Consider the following 23,620-nt stretch of genomic DNA (forward strand, 5'->3'; position numbering starts at 1 on the left):
GTGTCGTCGAAGGTTGTCGCGCTGCGAGTCGCGTTTTCTTTGGTGCGAAGTTTTAATCGGGAAAAAAAAAATTCCCCTGATTCAAACAGAAAAACTTGCTTATGATTACGGAATAAAGATCGAAGCACGGCAAAATTTTGTCGTTGGTTATACATGGCTCCAGACTGGTAACTTTGCGAAATCGTAAAAGCTCCATTTTCCACCACTTGCGATATACAATCTTCCCTCCGGAAAACTACAAGGTTTGTAGCAAAATTAAGCTCCATTCCTCAGTGTCGACGCATTTCCCAATCGCAGCTGCCGTACGTGGTGTCTTAGTGATTATGACGCTCGGTTTCTGACCGCAAAGACGCGGGTTCGATCCCGGCCGCGGCGGACGAATTTCGATGGAGGTGAAATGCTAGAGGCCCGGGTGGTTGAATTATCCGGAGCCCTTCACTACGGCGTTCCTTATAGCCTGAGTTGCCTCACGAGTAACGACGTTAAACCCCATAAAACGAAACATTTTCCAGTCGCAGGCATCGAAAATTTCATTGAAAATAAAAAAAGTGCATATGGAACCTGGATGGCTGTCTTTATCTGAACACACCTACAGCACACATGAACAAGCAAGGCCGCTGACGAAGTGGAAATGCCGGCTTAGTCGAGTCGGTACTGTGTCATGCACACACGTGTCAGAGCAGCAGAATTGGTAAAGATATAGAATATAAGCGCACAAACAAACAAGCAAAACATGTACTAACTGCACGCGTATGTATGCCCTACCACAGTCCTAAACACCGGGATCGAAGCAGTGCGGCACGTGCCGAAACTTAGCTGCGAGTGGGAGTTCTCCGTCGAGAAGCGGCGAGGCAACCCGCGGCGCAAGGCCGGTAAACCGACACCAGCGCCACCCCGCGCGTCTCTATTTGCCGCAACGGACTGCGAGCCGCCTGACAAGATCTCACAAGCGCCCAAACACGTAAAGGTGCACCCCACCGCACGTGCAGCCAGGTGCAGCGCACGATCAGGGACGGCCCAGCCCTCAATGCATACGGTCGGCGTGAAAGGAGGCACCCCGGTGAGCCCATCCGGCCCGGGCCCCGGGCGCGTTAGCACCTAGCGGGAGACAACAACGCCGCTTTCAGCGGAGCGCGCAACGCGGCCGTCACCGCTGCGTGTGTATGCGGTGTACTCCCTTCGCTTACCGTTCGCGGTCCGCAAGCGACGGCGGAGACAGCTGCGGCAGACTTGGTAACGGATGACGACGGCGGAGGTCTCTTCATCCCTCTCACCCGGCGCAGGTAACGGTCAGGAATACGCCTCCCTGGTAGAGCGTATACGATCGCGACCTTCGGCGACTAGAGACGAGGAAGACGTGCTGCTGACAGCCTCCTTTATTTGAGCATGCGTGCACGCGCAAAGCTGCGATACGAATTGCGCACTGTATGAGGTAGACAATAGAACCTCATGGATGAGGTTCATATAGCTGTGAATTGGACACAGCTTGACTAACAGCCTAATGGATGGATGGATGGAATGGAAAGCAGGAGGAGGGGGAAGAAGAGGAAAGGCAGGGAGAGTAACCGGAGGAATAATCGGTTTGCTACCCTAAACCGGGGGAAAGGGGTCAGGGGATAAAAAATGAAAGAGAAAGAAGAGTCACTATGAAAAGTCAGCGTTCGTTAAAGACACAGCCTATCGTGCAGGCCAAAAGTTCGCAAGAAACGAAGCAGTGCCTTGGAGGTCTTCACCGCCGACGATCGCCGCGGCCAGTGGCCGAGAATCTTCATTTCTAAGGAAGGGAGGAAGGCAGGAGGGGCCCCTTGGAAACGTGGCTTTTATCTTTGTTTCTTTGAAGGTATAATAAATCGGTCTATAATTCCGCCATTTTCTTTCAATATATTTTTAATCCTACACTTCTAACCTTATGTTAGAAGATCTTCCAATCACCTTTGGCTAACTTGCACCGCACATTCATTCACATGACCATTGTTATCTGCCTAGAGTTTCTTAATGTACACTTGAGGGAAAGCTGGCGGCTTTTCACTTCATCCACCAAGGACGTCCGAGGCGTGCCAGGAAGACAGCACACCAGATTGACATCCGGTGACTTGGTGACTGTGATACGGATTGGATATTTTTGGTTGTTCAGTTTCGTTTTCACCATTGTAGTTTTTACTGATGTTTTGTGCGCTTTGTTGTTGTGTAGAGCAGTTACGCACTCAGTTCATTTGAGATCCGAAGGCGCTTGACTTTTATTGCGCGCAGCGTTTCATGATTACATCGTTTTCACTATTAAACTAGATTTAGATAAACATTGCTTTGCTGCTCTTTCGCGTTAGTCGCCCTTGCGCCAATAAAATTAAACTCCCAACCAACTAACAAAGGCGCTTGACTTGAAGTAAGCTGAGCACAGCGTCTGGTGCCTGCTAGGCCTAAAGTCCGTCTGCCCCCTCAAGGGAAGCCATTTACGGAGCAAGCTGGGTTTTTCTCTGCGGGAACCTGTGCTGTATACCTGTGCACTGAAATGTGAAAGAAGGGAACAAGGTTTCTTGTGAACTGAGAACTCGGCAGTCTGCTGCCGTGACCACTGTGCACATTTCTCGTAAGAGTCTCGCAGACACCTTAAAAGCTCAAATTGCTTCGAGGTACTCCTCGAGCATTGCGACTAGTTCATTTCGAAGACTGACGGTGGCCGCACATTGCATGCAGGAACGACTTCCACTTCCATGCAAATACCCGCAGGTTCCACTTGAGTCAGCATGAACACCGGCGTCACTTACTTGCGGCAGGAGATGTTTGCGCTTCCTAATTCATGTTTTTCTCGGAAAATCTGTAAGCGCAGCGCCAGGACATGCCGAGAGCCGGCACTTATAGTGCGCGTAAACTAGTTTCTCATAGGAAAGCGGGGGCTCAGGGAAGTTTCTCACGGCACGAACATAGCCTGTGCACGGATATAGGGCGCGTCCTGCAATAGCAGACTACACCAATGAAACGTTTGTTTTTCAGAATTAGAAAGCAGAAGCTTCTAAAGCGTATTATTTTAAGCGCTAACAGTTGTTTTGAAAGAATATTCGCTGTGAAAAGTGTGTCTCTTAATTAAACGCAAAAAATAAAAAATATATTCTCCACAGTTCGCTATATTTGGCGGCATGGAGAGAAAACCCTCTCTAGCCATGAGCAAATTCGCTTATCGTTTGCTCTTCTGCTCATTTATTGCAGTGTGCAGTTAGCATATTTAATTACAGGACATATTGATTGTAAAACAACGCTTCCTTGCAATGTATGTTTTGCGAAAATTTGTATTTTTGCAGTCGTAGTCATGTTTTAGGGCCAAGCCAAGTACGCTACGCTGTCTTCCCGGCATTCCCACGGTGGATGAGGCGCAAGTTCGGCTTTTTTGCATAACGCGCTGCACGCTGAACAATGCGGAGGAGCCGAACGCAGCGCGCTTAAAATGTGAAGCAATTGTTGGTGCAAACTTTATGACTTTGTAATGCACGGAGTCGTCCCGATAGAAAACAATGTTATCTACGTGGGCGAAAACGATGACGGAAAGAAGAATGAGAAGAACTGATATCCGAGGAAAGCGCGGGGGGGGGGGGGGGGGGTCGCTTTATGCCCGGGAGCACACAAGACAATTACAAAACGACGATGGGCGCAATGCGGGTTGAATTCAACACTACAACAAATGTGAGCCCTTACACATCATGATTGGGTCTCATATCAATCCTTATAGATTGCAAACTTCGTGCAAGTAAAGAATTATTATAATATTATCAGCGCCACTATATTTTCAAAATGGCTCCCTCGTGCACTTTAAATGACCATCCGACAGTTTCGCTTACATGTGGAGCGGCCGGTTGCCCTAAAATTACTAGGCGTATGGGACATGAAAAAGACAGTAGAGACCAGCAGTTTTTCGAGTGCTTTCTCGCACGCCCCCTGCCAGGATAGAAAAGGGAACGCAACAACCATGCGTCTGTAAGTGGATGAATCAAGGATAGCCAAACCACTGACACAAGCTGCCGTCCGCCATTCCGATATGCATCGCCATCAGGGACTCCGAAGCGGAGGACCAGGGAGTGGGGTCTCCCTCTATTATTTCTGCAGCGGTGGGCACCCACCTTTAGCCACCCTTCCCCCGTCGAATTGTTTACCCTAATATCGGCTTCCTTAAGGAAGCTCCGTGAACAATCTAATGTAGTCATATCTCAACAAATGACGTTGATTGACAGATTCCCACTTCGATAGCGTGATAAGCGGGGCAGAAACAGACTATGCGCTAATATTTCGCGGTGTAGTCGAATCACTCTTCGCGTGCACGGTTTCCAGAACTTCGTTTTACATAAAATTTGGAGCGAATTAAAAATGAACTTCATGGAAACATTTTATGCTGACGCAAGTGACATTTGCTTGCTGTCCGGCACTTTCTGCTTTATTATCCATCGTGGGGAGCTACATAACCAGTAAGGCTGGAGAGTGAAACATCGTGTCCTGCCTTTTAAATATCTCGTATTGTTGCTTTGCGCTAATTATGACAGGGTAACTCTTAACACAGAGACCATCTGTACATCGGGGGCGGATATAAACCGCTCTAGCCCAAATGTTTTCGACCAAAATAGTTCAAGGGGAGCACCAGGTCAGCGGCCAAGGCTGGTATCAGCTCATGAAACAAGAACGCGTGTGGATGTGTCACCTTGAAAAAATATAGCTCGAAAGGAACGCCCGACAGCACTGTCGAACTGTCCGCTACCCGATAGCCACACGTGGCTACCTTACTTCGGCTATGTAGTTAAGATCCGAGGCGCATACATAAACAAGGGTGCGTGTTCATTCTCTGTCCACGACCTCCGACGGTGTCTACAAGGAGTCGTAGCCAAGGTTTCGAGCCTCCATTATCGCTTACATGCTTTTCGGACGCTCTCGAGAGCGTATTCCCACGAGTTAACCCTAGCATATTGCTTTCGTATCACGTGAGTATCAAGATATCGTGAGGAAATATATTAGACTTGCGGGAATGATTCTTTTGTGATTGTTTAGTTTACCAGGTTACTGTTCCGCTTGATGAGGCTGACGGCCTAGCGGCGCAGTGTCGAGCAATCCAGTTTGCCAATGTTGTGCACACGAATTAGGCCTACAGGCGGCGCTTCGGAAGCGAGCAATCAGCGCCCTCTTTGGCGATAACGTCATGATATCTTGGGAGCGCGGGGTCACGGCAGGTCTCATTACTAAGTTTCCTGAGGAAACGAAATGGTGCAGTAACTGCCTCACTTCTCGATGGACACCTCAACCGCGCCGTGAGGCAAGGGAGGAAGGAGGGAGTGAAAGAAGAGGTGCCATAGTGGAGGGCTCCGGAATAATTTCGACCACCTGGGGATCTTTAAAGTCCACTGATATCGCACAGCACACGGGCTCCTTTTTGCGTTTCGCCTCCACTGAAACGCGGACGCCGCGGTCGGATTCGAACCCGGCTACTCCGGCTCACTAGCCGAGCGCGATAACCACCGAGTAACCGCGGCGACTTGCCTGCGGCAGAAAGTATACAAATTCACGGCCAGAGCCACAAATTCAAATAAACTGAAAAATGTTTATTGGCTTATTATGCTCTTCGACTATTTAAAATTCGAGTACCATTTTTTTTTTTTTACTGCGACACAAGTAGTAGAGGCGTTCTGCAAAATAACGGCGTGTTGTGTGAAGCCTCGGCGAGTAAATCCGCCACCCTACATAAGTGCCACCCATCAGCCATCACTCCACCCCATCCCTCTGGCTAGGGGACTGCCCATCCACCCACTCCCACCCATAGGTCGTCGGACTCACTCATAAGTCGACTGACTCGGGCTCTCTCAGGCTCATTTCAGATCATGATCTGAGTCGTGACTCGTGAGTGAGCCCGGACTAACGTTCAGATCGTGATCTGAGTTCTGGTCAGTCCGGTTGACTGTGGGCCTATGAAACCTAACAGGTCCATGATCTGAGGTTGAACAATCCCATGATCCCAAGAGAATCCATAATACCGATTTGGCACGAGTTCGTGGCGTTCATAAACGCGAGTTTCCTGTAAACTCGCAATACTGAATACGCTTTTGGTCGAGATGATGATGTAGAGAAATTTCATTATTTCATGGTATGTAATATTTCTCGATATTGCAGTCTAGAACATTACTAAAAGGCGAGAAAAGTTTATTAATCGCCGCGCTCGATTTCGTTGGATATTAGCTGTGGCTTGCTGTATCGAAGTTGCTCCAGTTCTTCCTCTGCTGTTTTTTTAGTTGGTTTCAGAACACATACAGCGGCCTCAGATCTTTACGTCCCGCGAGCGGCAGCTACATTCCTCTAGGCCTGTTAGTCAGGCCTGGCTACATGGCAGCTGGAGTTCAGGGCTCACCGCATCATCTTGTTTTTAACATTTTTTTTTGCATTTTAGGCGCGTAACTTGCGCCGTTGGGCCTAAAAGCTATTCAGCTGTCCAATATTTTAGCTGTAGGAGTCCTGAATCAAGGTGAGCCTGAATTAATCATGAGTTGAAATGTGCGAGTGAGCGCAGATGAGTCGTGAGTCGAAATGAGTCAGCCCACGTGAGTCGTGAGTCAAAATGAGTGAGTGAGACCAGGTGAGTCCTGAGTCGAAATGAGTGAGTCCAAATGAGTCGTGAGTTGAAATGAGTAAGACTAAATGTGTCGTGAGTCTGAGTGAGTCGTTAGCCCCTAGGCTGACCCCGGATGGCTGGTGAGTCTGAGTGAACCCAAGTGAGCTGTGAGCCTAAATGAGTGAGTTCATAAGTTCCAGTGAGCCCGAGTGAGCACTCGTGATTTTGACAAGGTGTGCTGCCACCCTCGACCCACCGCCCCACCCTACCTCCATCCTCCAAAGACAGTTGATCCAATACATGAGATAGCAATGGACTGTATCAAAACGTCTTTTCTATAGCCCTGAAAAGTAAAGAGATTATGTGTCTAGATGGCTGATAATGCGAAGGATTCTTGCTGCATGGCTTTTAATGCTTGTTATCTAGTGGTCGGATTCAGTTCATATATATTGCGTTTGATGCAATAAATTTCTTTCAATTGCTCTAGTCAGCGCTGGCATCTGTGCGCGTCTCTTATTCTGTCCGGTCTAATGCATTGCTACAGCTTTTCGTGACATTAAAATTTGCTGCTAATATATGTGAAATGGGGAGATTAGTAAACTCAAGCTTCCCAATTGATTTGGTGCAAAATGTTTTAGGGCTGCTTAATGAGGATCATAGAAGCTCAAAGTTTGTTTCCTAGACGTAACTCTTCTATTATTTTCGTTATTTTTGCCAACTGGACGCGTTTTTAGCAATGTCTTGCACAGCTTCAGGTGGGTAAATCCGCGCGGTAAGAGCACTCATTTCGTCTAAAAAATAGAAAAGTACGCCATGTCCTACCAAAAGTGGCGCTGAACAGTGAAGTGACCCGAACCGGTTCGGAATAATTCCTGTGAATCGTTCCGGTTTGGGTTCAGTTCCAAGGTGGCGAAAAAAATATGGGTTCGGTTCAGTGGAGCAAACGTAAAGTGGTACACCGCAGATGGGTGAAACCAAGACATACTGTTTGCTATCCGGAGTTCCCGTTTTCGAACCCGACCGCGGCGGCTGCGTTTTTATGGAGGCAAAACGCAAAGGCGCCCGTGTGCTGTACGATGTCAGTGCACGTTAAAGATCCCCAGGTGGTCGAAATTATTCCGGAGCCCTCCACTACGGCACCTATTCTTCCTTTCTTCTTTCACTCCCTCCTTTATCCCTTCCCTTACGGCGCGGTTCAGGTGTCCAACGATATATGAGACAGATACTGCGTCATTTCCTTTCCCCAAAAACCCATTATTATTATTATTATTATCGTTTAGCGCATCTCAGAGCATATTATTAAACTTCGCATAATGATTTAATTAGCTAATATTAATTGTGCAAAATATATATTTTTTCTTTTAAGCCTAGGCGCTGTAATAAAGTTGTAGAAAGGGTCCAGAAACAGCCGATTCAGTTTATTGCAGCAACGTACTTATATTCTGCGCATGTAGTACTTTTTCCCGGAATTTAAAAAATAAAGGGCGTGAAGTATGAAGGCAAATAGAACACTACGTGATCGTGCAGTTGCGCTACCGTATTGTAGCGCTTTCAACCGAGTTTTGAACGAAAGTAGTACGAACTGCCCTCATCATAAGCGACGGATCCATCACTCTTTCACTTCGACGGGCGTCGTTAGGCGGCTTGCCATGACGTCACAGTCGCCGCCATTTTGGAGATCCCATGGGGCACGGCGAAAAACTGGACATTTAAAAAAAAATTAATTACCTTCTCGCATCCTCTAAGCTACTGACGGTGCTTAATCATGGCGCCTGTGACTTCACGTGCAGGCATCAAACAGTACGGCAAGTGCTGAAAATATACACTCTAAACAGAAAGGAGTCGCAAGGGAGTAAGCTATTCTCTAGAGCACTCCCCATTTATAAAAGGGTGTAAGCCATAGAAGATATATATTACTCCCTTTTACTACCATACGGGATAATCACATCCCGGCCTTCGTAAACGGACGCACCGCCTCCCTGCATATCGCAGACGATATACAGACCCCCTCCTTCACCCTTGGTAGCATTGGCACCCCGCAAGGGGCGGCGTTATCACCACTCCTCTTCAATATCCCCCTTTCCCTTCCTTAACAACCCAATCACCCAACAAACGGCCTTGAGCCTCCCTTTCTAAATAAACAGCTCATTCATTCATTCATTCATTCATTCATTCATTCATTCATTCATTCATTCATTCATTCATTCATTCATTCATTCATTCATTCATTCAACATCACACTCATCCCTCTGGCAAAGGCTCTCAGCCGCACCCCGCACTTGGGACACACGCTTTACGCGGACGATATAACGATTTGGATCACATACGGCTCGGATGGCGACATAGAAACGACCCTTCAGGAAGCAGCCACAGCTATAGCTACCCACGTGGCAAGTACTGACCGTCAATGCTCCCCCAGAAATTCAGCACTCTTCCGGCCGCGGCGTGTCCCTACCGACCCCATCACGATTTATCTGCATGACACTCCCATACTGCGAACACCCACCCTCCGCATTCTTGGCTTGCATTTACAGGGCACGGGGAAAAACTACTTCACCCTGAAAGCACTAAAACAGTCCACTTACTCCGTCATGCATATTAGAAGGGTTTCACACTCACGAGCCGGCCTAGACGAAGCAGACAATCTCAATGTGCTACATGCTTTTGTGCCCAGTCGCATTCTCTGCGCCTCTCCTTACCTCAGCCTCTCCTGTGCGAACAAAGATAAAATTAATGCTCTGATCTGCTGGCACGGAAACGGGACGGCATACGAGTGCAGACTTAATCTCTCTCCCTCGCGCCATGCACGCCGCGTTTATACTCAAACCCCTGTCTAAGAACGCGTCCACCCAGAACACCAAAAATCCCGCTGAGTCGCGCGAGCAAGAGCTCTCTAAAGAATATGGCACTTTAGAGGATGTGCGCTGGGTGGACGCCGCGTGCGGTCCAGAACGTTCGATATCATTCAGCAGCCTTCCCCCCTCAGCCCCAATCACCCACATCATAGACCCCCCCACACACACACACCTGTACACCGGAAGAAGCAGCGGAAGCGACTATAGCCTTAGAAATCGCCCAAACCAATGTGGCTTACATAACTAGCGACTCCAAAACAGCCACTCTTAAATTTTCTCGCGGACGCGTCCATCCCCTCGCGTGACAAATATTGAGACTGTGCACCTAAAATTCCGACATGCGTATTGAGCTCGTGTGGGTGCCGGCCAATCCCGGAAATGAGGCCGCCGTTAACATAGCCCGAGGACTTATTTGCTGGGATTTTTCGGAGGAGTGGGCACACACGTTCTCTGAACTCACCCAATAAGCACGCCTTGCCCGCCGGCTCTAACCCCTCCCCACCTCCGCCTATCCCACTGCTAACAAATCCCACTACCAGACCCGAACTCTACCCACACCTCAGATTCTAATCCCACTTCCGCCCCGTTTTCACAAAGTGCAACGCCACCTTATAGACCACATCTTCTTCGGCTGTCCTGCCGATTCTCCCCCGCAGGGAGAGCCCGCCATCGGATCATAGGAGTAATGGGGGAGGCCCTCCTTGCGTCGCAGGACCTGGACACCCAACTTCGCTGTGTAAACAGGGGTGCCATTGCCATGACCCTACGTGGCCTGGACACATGCGCGTAATGTGAGGGTTTGCGCGGTGGCCCTGAGCCCTTCAAAGGTCCGAACTCGCTCGCTCAGTAATTTTTTTCCATCCATCCATCCATCCACCCATCCATCCAAATCATAGAGCTTCTTATTATTACCTGGAGGGAAGGCTGGTGCCCCGCCTATAGGAGTTTGCACGGAACTTCCTCAAGATCACCTCAACCACCATGGGCGCTGTAAGCACCATGGGACGGAGAGCTACCGACTGCAGGACCACAACTTTTGGCCAAAAAATAATGGAAAAATAAACGTTGTTTGATCATCAATAATGCGCCAACATTCAATATCCTGTCTATAAATAGCAACAAACGAGCAGAAAAGCATGTGAATGCAAAGTTTGCCCAAAATAAGAGCTGACTTGCTCTCCTATTGGCTAAGTATTGCACACCACAAAAACTAATATTTCGTGCTTAAAAGGCGCACTTTTAAAAATATGTTTAAAAAATTTTCTTGCTTCAACACTTTAATAGGCTCTTTAATGATATTTCGGAAAATAGAAACCTTTTATTTCGTCGTGTGCTGTTGCGTTTTCGCTACTATGGCTTTTGCGCATTACGATCGCGCCAAAGTCGTCTGCGCGCGGGGCGCGCCATGGACGGATTGGGACATCTCAGTAACGCCACTATATGTGTTCCCGAAAAAATCCGACTGTCCCGCACCAAGTAGCTCACCGGCCCATGAAGCTTTGAGCGTCCATGGTGGCTGAGGTGCATCGGTGCCAGCTTTCCCTCTAGTTAAAAGTAAGGAACTATATGATCGAAATGCTTCATAATGAAAGGAAAGACGCAGCGACCAGTTTCAGTGGACATCTGATCATGGGGAAAGAGATGGAAGGAATGAAAGGAGGTTCTTTAACCATCTGGGCGCCGAGGTTCAACCTGGAAGCATTTGCTGACTTACCGCTCCGCGTTGCGCACTCCGAGTCTTCGCGCCCGCATGTGTGTTCGTGCTGCTGTAGTAAGCTCCAAACAGATGAGCAGGTGTGCCTACCGGAGGGGGAAGCGCGCGCCCTTTTTTTTCATGACGCAGCGGTGGCGCTACCGGCGAAATACCGGTTCGCGCGGTCCTACGGCTTTTGCTGTGGCTGTATGATGCCAATTCGCTCCAATCATTTTCTAGTGCGCATGACTTTTTCTGCGAGTAAACTGAACATGCAAGAGAGAGCGAGGCGTTTATGTGTGCCGAGTTTGGAATGATTGATTCCTTCAGCTCGGCTGTGATAGGCGCAGTATCTTTCCCTTTGAGTACTGTGCTCTACAAGGCTTTACTCTTTGAGTACAAGTTAAAACGCATTAAGGCAATCATTTCTTGTTTTCTTCTGGAAAAGTCTGCACCATCACGCAACGGTATGATGTGTATTTTAACACAATGCAGAAATGAGCGATTGATAGAATATGTATGAGCTTATACTGAAAAACGATACTCTCAGTCAAGAAACAGAGTAAATCAGCAAAGTAAAGTAAATCACGGAACTTAAAGGGGCTCTGAAACACCTTCCGAGGAAAGCAAATCATCTCGTTTAATCACTGCATTGTGTTGTCATGAAAACCTGGGCCAAATAATACTCTTCTACACGCAGCAGACGACCCACAATCACGCGCGAAAGTTGACGTTCCCTTCCCGGCGGCTTTTTCATGCTCGCACCCTCCTCCGTCGCTCGCATCTACGTATGCATGTTGAGAGGTGATTACCGCATGGTTAGATTCTTTCAGACGCCAGGCAGCTACCAGGCCGCGGCCAATTAGCCGCGTAGCTCCGGCGGGTTAGAAAGCTTCGCCCCCGGAGGTGGGGCCGGCGGAGGAGCGCCGACCTTCCAGCGTGCAAAATGTGACGAGAGGCGAGGGAAAGGCGCGAAGACGCTTAAATTCAAATTTTGATCACAGATAACTCGGTTTCTACAAGGCGCATTAAAAAATTCTTCCTGGACAATATCCGTGAAGCGGCGTGCTTTAACATCCCAGGCATACTGCAACTTTATCAGACCCCCTTTAAACGACGTACGTGTCCATGCACTCAAGCGCGCGTCTCAGTGATTCGCTTCTTTCCTTTCATCCAACTGCATTTTGGTGCGAAAGCACTTCCGGCAGGCTCCCAATTTTCGCGCAGGCTGGCCAGGGAAACGGGAGCGCCCCCCCCCCCCCCCCCCCCCCATGAAAAAAAACGCTAGCACTCCCCACAGCGTTTGCGCTGCTTCGTAGAAAAGGTTTGGTAGATTAAAAGGTTTACCTTCAGTGAAAAATGTGTAGTCCCGTTCGATGAACTGCTCCTCGAAGTGGCATTAAGAAAGGAGGAGTGCTGTACCTTCTTGTTAGCCCATAGAGTTTCTTACTATTAACTAAAGGGAAAGCTGCCGGCGACGCACCTCAGCCACCATGGACGCTCAAGGCATCATGGGCCGGTGAGCAACTTGGTGCGGGACAGTCGGGATTTTTTCGGGAACACATAGTGGCGTTACTGAGATCACAGAGTTTCTTACTACTACCTAGAGGGAAAGCTGGCGCCCCGCATGGAGCTTCCTCAAGGCCACCTCAGGAACCATTGGCGCTCTAAGCATCATGGGACGGAGAGCTACCGACTGCAAAACCACATTATAGTTCACTGTAACCGAATCTTTTGGCCAAAAAATAATGAAAAAACGAACGTTGTTTGATATTCAAGAATGCGCGAACATTCAATATCTTGTCTATATAAACTGCAACAAACGAGCAGAAAAGCACGTGAATGCAAAGTTGGCCCAAAATAAGAGACGGCTTGCTGTCCTATTGGCCAATATTGCACACTACAGAAACTAATATTTCGTGCTTAACAGGCGCACTTTTAAAAAGAATTATGTTTTAAAGAAATGTTGTTGCTTAAACACTAGTTTTTTTAATGGCATTTCGGAAAACAAACCTTTTATTGGCGTCGTGTGCTGTTGCGTTTCGCCACTATGACTTTTGCACACTACGTTCGCGCCAATGTCGTCTGCGCATGCGTCTGCGCGGAGCGCACCATGGACTTGGAATGAGACGTCGCAGTACCGCCACTCTGTTCCCGAAAAAAATCCGACTGTCCCGCACCATGTAGCTCACCGGCCCATGATGCTTTGAGCATCCATGGTGGGCGAGGTGTAGCGCCATCAGCTTTTTCTACGACTGAGATGTCCCACTCCATCCATTACGCGCCCAGCACGCAGACGACTTTGGTGCGAACGTAGCGCGCAAAAGCCATAGTAGCGAAAACGCAACAGCACACGATGCCAATAAAAGGTTTTATTTCCTAAATTACTTTAAAGAACCTAAGTGTTTAAGCAACAACATTTAAAATATTTTTAAAAGCGCGCCTGTTAAGCACGAAATATTAGTTTTTGTGGTATGCAATACTTGGCCAATAGGAGTGCAAGCTATCTCTTATTTTGGGCAAAATTTGCACTCACATGCTCTTCTGCTCATTTGTTGCAATTTATAGACAGGATATTGAATGTTTGGGCATTCTTGATTATCGAACATTTTTTTGCATTATTTTTTGGCCAAAAGTTGTGGTTCTGCAGTCGGTAGCTCTCCATCCAATGATGCTTAGAGCACCCACGGTGGCTGAGGTGGTCTTGAGGAAGCTCCGTGCAAACTCCCATAGACAGGGCGCCAGTTTTCCGTCTACGTAATAACAGCAAGAAACTGTGTCAGCCGCCGGATGGTGGGCAACTCGCATTGCCCCTAAACAAATCTGGACACTGCGGCACAAAAGCAAAGGAAATTCAGGTCCCTTCCTCGCTGGTTTTAAGCCAGCTACAAGATTCTTTTCGCCATTTTCACCACAAACCACTAGGCTTGTGAAATGCACTGCGCTGCAGCCGACGGAAACAGATGAACATAAAGCAGCTGGTGTCACGTACCTTTAGCGTTTCACTGCCAAATAGTCAATATCTGCTTCACCATACATGTCTAATGAAAGTCAACAAAAAGCGAAATGTTGTGAGCCAAAACTGAGGAGAGTGAAAAATCAAATGCAACCGCGACGAGTAGCAGACGCCCTGCACCCAAGCACCGGGCGAAGTACAGCAGCGCCAGTTTTGTCATGCAGCGAAGGCGTGTAGAACTAAGCTTTGTCCCTTGGCGGTTGGCACACATATACATCTAGTCACCACACTCCAAATAAAGTTTCTTTCGAGGCTCGTAGACTTTCAGAGGACCCCAGCATGCTACTGCTGCAGTGCAAGTGTGTGAAGGCATCTCTCGTTCCTCAAGACCCGCAATCAAACTTAACCTGTTGCGCCGCAGCAGCAAAGAGCGATGCTATTGCAACATGTACTTTCATATACGCACGGTGGTCGAGCGCGACATATACAGCAAAATAACAAGCTGTTGTTTCGGCCGCAACGGCAGTGTGGCGCACAAAACAAATTGGTTAAATGCGAGCTCCTCAGTTAGAAAGCTGCGCTTCCACGCTGTTACTCCTTTGTATCATGAAATTAAAATAGACGTTCAGTCTATAGTCCCCCTAAGTGTATCACAGGTTACCCCAGAACGATAATCATCTACCAATGTGATTTAAATTGTGTTCGTAGCCCATTTAAGCTGCAGACTACTGTGGTGTGCAAGTGCTGGAAACGGTAGGGGCATTTAGATATTTAATGCTGTTGCAAATCAGCGTTAAAAAAATGCTGGCCTCCCGAACAATGTGCACACAAACACAGGTTTGAATAAGGTATGAGAGTTTTCTACCTTTATTGTCCGAAAAGTAGTGGGTGTGTTCCCCAGGGCACAGATGTCTTGGTGCGGGAGGCCAAATGGAGCAAAGAGAAAACAATGTCCAAACAGTGATGACGTTAAGCGCTCCTTCCTGTACATCGTAAGGCCAACAGCATCAATCCCCTTTTGTACTTTATCACAATAATAATAAAAAAAAGCTTCCAAATAATTTACAGTAGGCACAGAACTGTAAGGCACTTCTGCGGCAAAGAGGTAAGACGTGTTGGTGGGCAGCGGTGCTTCGTAAGTGTCCGTGACCGAAACCGTTACACCGGGGGACGAAACCGGGCACAGCGTTGGCTACAGCTTGTCCTTGACTCGGTTCAGCGCAGCAACCGTGGGTGGCACCGGCGAGGCGTTTAGGGTGGTCTCAGGTACGTACACAAGCTCCGAAGGGACGCTCAGTTTTGGGCACTCGGCTCTGGTGGTCGGCCGATGTAGTAGTCTAGCTGGCCCATGAGAGACTTGCTCCTCAAAGAGAGAGGCCGTACTTTGATCGATGTTCCAGCATGTGGCAAAGGGTGTCGCCTTAAGACTCAAGGCACTTGGGTGTCGTCATGTCACACCTGCACACCCAGCACAGGATCCACAGTGTACTCATAGCGCTGCTGCTGCTGGGCGGATGGAGTCAGTGTTGCTGGTGTGGGTGCCACTTCCTCCTCGGCAATGTCGGCCTCGGGAGGAAGTACCGGGACTGTGGACTGGGCCCGTGTGAAGAAGGCCATTTTCTCCCTGGCGGGCACAAGGATGGAACCTGATGAGCATGTCTGATATGCGACGGCATGTAGAGCTACGACTACACTATGTCCACTGCTCAATTGTTCCTTCATATGAATCATTGCAGAAAACACAGTAAAACAAGATAAAACTTATGTTGCGTCATTTACTCTCATCAGGCAAATGGATTACCATTTTCAGTACACTGGCAACAAGTGGATGTTTTAGCCAAGTGCTGGGCAAGAATCACACATTTGATAGAGGACTGCTGGCCCGTCAGTTTTATATGTTGCTTAGCCTTCAGCGCTCACTATCTTATTTTCAAACAGAATTTGTCATCTCTTGCGTCTGCATTCATTTCAATCAAAGAAGGTAAGTTTCATACAGAACAGATTGATTGTTTAAAAGCAAAAGCTAAACTGGCATCCAACACATCAAACAGATGATGACTAATTAAACCATGCACAATCCATTGTATTTATACAAAAAAATTTGCCTTATAAACCAACACCAATTTGCGATGTAAGCAGGATGCAGTGGCGCTGCTGTTGCTGGCAGGGACAACTGGCGCAAAACTTGGAGGTGAACAGTAGGCTTAGCACGCTAGGAATACATGGAAGTAAAAGTTTTCAAAGCAGTTTTCTGATTTCACAGTGCAACTATGATGCCGTTCCTTCATGCGGAATAACCACGTTCATCATAGAACAAATTCAGAAAGTATGAAACGTCATTTCGAAGGCGATGTATTTTTTTAACACAGCATGAAGTGCGCATGGGAGTCTCCTGCCGCTGGGAGTACGAGTGGGGTTGCGCGACCCATAGAAACACATGTAAGCAAAACTTACCAAATTATATTTCTCATTTGACAGAGACCATGACGGCAGCCCCTTTTTAAGTTCGTGAGTACTTTGAAGAAGAGCGTCACAAAGTACCCTTCATCATTTCCGAGCTTTCTTCTTAAAGTGCCGTGATAAATGTGTGTTGTGAAGCCGGACATACCCCTAGAGGGCGCTCTATCCGCTGGGTGTTTCCCCGAATCGCCCAAGCTTCCTGTGTAGTCCGACATGCTGCCGCATGCGCTACATTTTCTCACTAATACTGTCGTTCAAACTAGATAGCCTGGACAGCATTACTTAAGAAAGCAGTTCTCAAACAAAATGGCAAGTGCACAAACGAGAACCACGCACTGCAGCAGATGGCGCCGCAGATAACACACTGGCCGCCTCCAGATTCGGCGTCCGCCAGTGCCAACTATGTGTGTAAGTCATGCTGTCAGTCATCTGCTACAGTGCGCGGCCCGTTTATTGTGCTGTTTGAGGGCTGTCTGCAACGTAAACCTTGCTATCATTTCAACGACATTATTTGCGAAAGAATTAAGTGTGCGCAGCAGAACTGTCAGAATAAATGAGAAGCCTGTGCGATTTAGGGGAACACCCAGCAGATGAGCGCTTTTTGGGGGTATGTCCGGCTTCGCAGCACGTGTTTTAAAAAGATAGCTTCGAAATGACATACAATACTGTCGCACTCTTCTCCAAAGCACTCGCAAACTGTTAAGGAACGGCGGCCTCCATCACTACTTTGTGCAACGAGAAAAATATTTCTGGACGTTTTGTTCACGTGTATTTATGGGGCACGCTGCCTTTCCATACCTCCAGCCGGGAATCGCTCCCATTCCTAGGTGTTTTAAATATACATTGCCTCCGAAATGACGCTTCATACTTTCAGAATCTGTTCTAGGATGACCATGGTTATTCTGTTCTAGGATGGCAGTAGTTGCACTCTGAAATAAGAAAACTACTTTGAAAACTTTTGCTTACATGTACTCCTATGGGCGTTACCCCTACTTTTCAGCCCAAGTACAATCCGCCTGCCACGAATTCCTCCTTTGTTCGTAAACACGGTGTATACACAATCTCAGCAGAATCTAGATACGAATCTCATGGGATTGTGAAAAAAATTCCTGCCACAAGAAAATCGTACCATAAAAAAAAAAAGTCCGCATGCTGAAATATGGGAAGTGCATTCAGGCAACCTTATTCACGGCTGACTGGATTTATTTACGATGTGCCACTGCTCACCACTTGCGGTGCATACAGCACGGCGACTAGCGATCGCGACATCCAGTCCAAACAGTCACTGTTGCCTGGGTGGTTGGAGCCTTGAAAGCTGCTACTCTGCAGCTTCTAGTCTGAAACACTACTCCAGACCTACCAACCCGGAGCAAGAATCTTGTCTTGTGCTCTTGTAGGGAGGCGCTGGCGATTTTCTTGAAATTGGTGTCCAAGACGACCGCCACCGCGAGAGCCCAAGACAAGACGACAAGATTCTTGCTCAGGGTTGGTACGTCTGGAGTAGTGTTTCAAACTAGAAGCTGCAGAGTAGCAGCTTTCAAGGCTCCAACCACCCAGGCAACAGTGACTGTATAGACTGGATGTCGCGATCGCTAGTCGCCGTGCTGTATGCACCGCAAGTGGTGAGCAGTGGCGCATCGTAAATAAATCCAGTCAGCCGTGAATAAGGTTGCCTGAATGCACTTTGCATATTTCAGCATGCGGATTTTGTTCTTTTTTTTTATGGTACGATTTTCTTGTGGCAGGAATTTTTTTCATGATCCCATGATTTGTATCTAGCAGAACAGTAGCAGAAACTGTTGCAATTGCCCTCGCAATCCAGCACGGCGATGCTACGGGAAATGAGTTAAAATTATTACCGACTCCCAGTCCGCGTGTCACCTCTTCCTCTCTGGCAGACTTCCACACTCCGTCGCTCCCATTCTGACTACCCCACAAGTTCAAAATTCCACATGCAAGCACCAAATCACTTGGACTCCTGGGCAAGAGGGGAACGAGGCCGCGGACAGTCTAGCACGAGGATATACTAACCGAGCGACTAACCTCCCCGACCTCACCCCTCTACTTACGGCGAGTGCCTCCTCCTTCTCCGAACACAAAGACAAGTCTACCCCCCACCACACCATAAGCTAACGGCGGCAGAGGCGAGGGAATGGCGACAACTACAGACGAACACCTTTCCTAACCTACACAAGTACCACATCATCTTCCCCGACAGATATGACAGCATCTGCCCCTGGTGTGGCGGAATTCCAACAACATATCATGTAACATGGGGCTGCTCCGGTCCCAAGCCCCCCGAACTAGACAAACATCACTCCGAGGAACAGTGGGAGTCTGCCCTGCTCAGCTCTGACTTGGCGACGCAGCAAAAGCTGAATCCCAAGCAAGAGCAACTGCGGTGGACATTGGGGTCCTGAAATAAGGACTCCACCCAAAATCTGTATTTTCGCCTCTCTATCCTACCTTTTTGGAATGTTTTCTACTACTACTACTTGTGCTCTCGGAGTAACTCTGGTAAGCCCAGGTTAGTTCGGAGGGGCGTTGTGCAAGCTGTAGCCAATGGGAGGAAACTCAGGCAAGTTCAGAGAAGTATCGCGCCAGCTGTAGCTAATGGGAGGAGGGCGTTGTACCACGTATGTCACGTAACCTTGTGGTGTCATCACTACCTGCCCACCAGATTGTGAGCAGACTGACCATGGTGGCAGATGGCAGTTAAAGATTGGTAGCGAGAGGTTACTCGCGAAGAGCAACACGGGGCCCAGGGCAATGGCCCAACGCTTAACTGCTGCACCACTGCGCCAGGAGCGGTATGAGGACTCTCAGTGATCTATGAATGTTAAATAGAGAATAACCAAATCTGCATATGTGGGAATTAACCCACTCAAGCTATCACATCATACTCTTCAGACGGAGCTCCCACGGGGTGATGCCCACGGGGCTCAACCTGGTGCCATGAACAGCTACCCACCTCCTCCAATTGAGGAATAACACATGCTTTAGCACGCCTACTCGGTTTAACTGCATTAAACCCCTACCACTTTTTTCTCTTGCCCTTACCCTTGTGTTTTGAAGGGGAATTTTTGGGGAGAAATTGGGTTTTACCCCAAAAACAAAGTGCTGTAGTTATGATAATTTTTTTTATGTGCGGATATGGGTCTACTGCGCAGCCCTGGGTACCTGCTGACAGCACTAGCGTTCTGAAACAATGCGACAAGGTGAACGTGGGGTGTGCTTGAGGGTGGCCTCCGGTCTCTCGCACTAATTTTCCCCGCTATATTGCTGTCACGCAGTGAAGCCAACCTAACTAACCAAAGCCTACACTCTATCTCGCAAGTCGTTTGCACTGCTATGAAGGCTGCAGTGATCTGAGCAAATCAAAACAGTGCGCGCTGCAAAACATGTTCCTCAGTGCCCTTGAGCCAGCTTTGTCTTATCCACATCAATGACCACCAACATCCTACACTACGTGAAGAATTTTTAAGCAGCAAATCGCAATGAAGTGACGGCATAAACCAGCCTTAGGAAATCGTCGTTTCCATGAACGAATTCACTGCATGATTTTACATGCACAATACACGAATATGTGCTGAAATGATGCCCACGGGGCTCAGCCTGGTGCCATGAACAGCTGCCCACCTCCTCCGTTCAGTGAAGAACTACCATCAATTCATTGATAGAGCAGCCTTATCTTCTCCTACCTATGCAAGGGTGCTGCCATCTTGCTGCACTACAGCTGCACTTCCACTCCGGAGAGAGCAATGCAACCAAAAATTCGTGATGCACTATGCGGACACTTTTGCAAAATGAATACGGAAGTGCAGTGGGCGAGCCCTGCAAATGTGCTGCACTCCTCGCACCGGTGCAGCAAGTGCAGTCAAATCCAACAGACCTAATATTTGCGTACGATCTTCATATGCAAATAATTTCGTGAATCAGCAGGAGAGCATACTTGAAGAAGGCCATGTCTGGTTGTTTCTTGCGGCTCTTGCGCAACCTGTATATCTCCCGAGAAGTTTTCTTGAGCAACTTTTCTGTCTTCTTCTCCTCCACTGTCTGCCTCGAGGCCTAAAACAGGAAAAGACAGAGGAGTGATGAGAGGTGGGGTACAATGCTTCACAGACACCCTCGGTTGCAAGAGGCTTCAAAATTCTTACTTGGAGGTCAGCTGCTGCCAGCACCTGTCGCAGTTGCTCGTCATCAGCTAGCCAGGATGGTATCTCAGTTTCTCCTACAAAACATAAAAGATGCACTTTGCAATGTAATACAAGGTCACCGTACAGCTGAAGCAATGACCAGCTAAGCCAAGGCCACAGCAAAACAATACCACAAGCTCAAACTAAATTAGCTGTAAAAGCTTGCTTTGTATAACTTGGCTAAAGAACCATTATAATTAGCAGCAAATACAGTAGAATCTTGGTGATGGATCACAGCTGATATTAATTTCAGTGTGGTAGGAATTCATGAAATTCCGTGGCCACAAGTGCATTGTATCATATGTAAAAATTTTGGGTGTTTTCAACACTCTCCAACGAACCATGGATGATACGCACATGGGAGCCATGACCACACAAGTGAGTAGCACTGCCCCCACATTGCCAACAGCACAATCACCAGTCGCGCAGTGCACACAGCAGGCACTCAGCAGTGCTAAGCAGATGTAAACAAATCCTGTCAGCCATAAGGAAGCCCTGTCAGCTGTAAATAGATTAGCATAAATGCACTTCCTGTGCCTTAGCATGCATTTAGCTAGCTTCTCATGATGAGAATTTTGGATGATGTGAATATATTGTGCAGTCCAGTAAGATTCGTATCAACGTGACTGTGCTGTATCATGATAACACTCATTTCCTTTATGCGTTTGGTTGCAAGAACAGTATCCAACAAGTAGCTTCTTCACACCTTTACCCAAATGCTTGCGTAACTAAGGCTTGTGCCCGATGCAAATTAAGATGTTGAAGCCTTATAACAAAGGATAAAAATAACTGCAGCCCACAATGGCCACACTGTTCCATTACAGCACCTGCTGATGGCCTTGCTAGCACCTCCTAATGCATTTTACTCATCACCAAGTGCCTCAAACTTACCTCACTCTCAGTAGACTTATTTGTCTCAAAGACAGTATTATAGTGTTTTAATTGTGGCTACAGAACACTGCGGCACTGAAAAAGTTTATGCATTTCTAGAGTTGAGAAACGAAGGCCACAAGCTCCAAGGTGCACAGCCTGGTGAACTAAGGGCACAATGTACAGGTGCATGAAAAGATCACCGGGGATCCAAAAATCGGCAAATGCATGAAAAATGAGTGCAGCCATAGTTGTGTTACCATAGCAACTGCAAGACAAATGGTTCACCCAGCAATGTTCCTGGAGGCAACATGCATGCAGTGGTGTGGTGGAGGCTCACCTCGTGCCTTTGTGTCCTCGAGGCGTCTCTTCATCTCCCTGAGGCGAGCCAAATCCTGCTGTAGCAGCTGCAGCCGCGTCTGCGATGCCTGCAGGTCCAGCGCCAGATCCAGGGACGTCCGTGCCCCTGATGCGTGGCTCGATGCCTTGCCTCCCTGAGCTGCTGACTGCATACACACAGGCACAAATAGCCATGTAATGTGACAAGCACTTCCGTTACACATAAGTGGCACCTCTAGGCGGTTTTGGAAACACTGAGTTGATGACTGTGTTATACTCCCTGCAGTATGCTCTCCTTATTACATCAAGTCCTTTTTCCAAGTAAAACAATTTCATAGCAAGCGAAGACAGCAAACCAAAACTCAGCTGCGTGACCCGAGGCTGTGTGCTATAATTAACATTTCTTATTTCTCACAGTGATGGCATCGCAAGCATTATTGAAAAAAAACAAAAATTAATAGTATGCTCGTACAGGTATGCATTGAGCAGTAAAAATAGTTACTGTAAGCGATGACTTCCACCCAATATGAAATGTCATAAATGACTGAACACAAGTCTTAAAAATTTTGGTTCCGCAAGCGGCAAGCAGGTATCAAAGTGTGGGTAATGCTCGTGACCTCACAAATGCAGCGTTGACAGTATACCGTAAATTGCCTGAGCTGAGGTCATGGAAATGGCAAACTTTAAAATAGATCTGCGCAGAACTGACATGCCAGGGGGCAGCAAAAGGGCTGCATGAATTAGAATGTGCTAGACTTGATGCATATGCATGATCTTCCTCTGACTTCCAGAGCTCCCTCACCTTCTTGCATCGTAGGCTTCTGCGTTCCATAGCATTCCTCTGGAAAGGTCCACTCTTCCGATACAATGGCATGGCACTGTCGCTGTCACTCCGGTTGAGCTGAAAATGCACAAGTAAATTACAAAGAGGGAAAAGCTCACAAGGACGCGTGCCATTCGGTCAGGTTAGGACTTCTAAGGATTACGAAAAGAAGTGATAGTGTGAGAACAACACAGCCCCAAAGTGCCCTGCTCACACTGACGTGCACAATGTCGCAGACATGACACCACAAACACTGCTGTTAAGGGTCAAGCCATACCTACCAAAACCACGCTAAACAAGAGTAATCAATCTATAATCATAAAGTTGACTATCTAGATCCAAAACTTGCTGGCACCTTGGTGGCACCATTACTGGCATTACAGACATAACATGCAAAAGTTGATCAAAATTTTCAAGTCACAAACTTGCTGTGCACTTTTCAGCATCTGGTGTGCAACAACTGACCTGTCAATACACAGTACAGATTCAATGCTACTTTGGTCCTATTAGCAGCCTCAGCATTGCAGCTGCACAGCTGACGACCGAATGAAGCTACTGAACCAGTAGTGGCCCTAAAATAGATGCCAATGATATCAATGGTTATTGCTTCTCCGAAGGAGGTTGCAGCTATTTCGAATAGGCATTTCTAAGATGAGCTCACCGCAACTGAGCTTGCTATAAGGCAAAATTGATGGCTGATGAAAAGTTAAATGGTTCTTGTAGTGCCTTCATAGGCACTAATGGCTTTGTATGTTCAAAAACAATATGGTTTTGTAGCGATAGCTACATTACGGTAGCATTTCGAGCCTTCAGCGTGACCACCCTGTGGCTGCGCCGCCACGCTGTCACGTGGT

At 47.8% G+C, this 23,620-nt stretch overlaps 1 protein-coding gene across 2 annotated transcripts in view; it reads right to left on the reverse strand.

Moving 5' to 3' along the window:
* Positions 1–14,916: 14,916 nt before the first annotated feature.
* kibra (WW and C2 domain containing protein kibra) overlaps positions 14,917–23,620 on the reverse strand; it is a 40,879-nt gene continuing 32,175 nt past the window's right edge. For both annotated transcript variants that reach the window (XM_077662882.1, XM_077662883.1), the window contains exons 14-18: positions 22,746–22,844; positions 21,945–22,110; positions 20,696–20,769; positions 20,491–20,606; positions 14,917–15,702 (exon numbers count right to left, since the gene is read on the reverse strand). In XM_077662882.1, the coding sequence (XP_077519008.1) occupies positions 15,531–15,702; positions 20,491–20,606; positions 20,696–20,769; positions 21,945–22,110; positions 22,746–22,844 (627 nt within the window). In that variant the 3' untranslated portion in view covers positions 14,917–15,530. The remainder of the gene's footprint in view (positions 15,703–20,490; positions 20,607–20,695; positions 20,770–21,944; positions 22,111–22,745; positions 22,845–23,620) is intronic.

This window comes from Amblyomma americanum, chromosome 4, assembly GCF_052857255.1.
Source record: "Amblyomma americanum isolate KBUSLIRL-KWMA chromosome 4, ASM5285725v1, whole genome shotgun sequence".
Classification (NCBI taxonomy): Eukaryota; Metazoa; Arthropoda; class Arachnida; order Ixodida; family Ixodidae; genus Amblyomma; species Amblyomma americanum.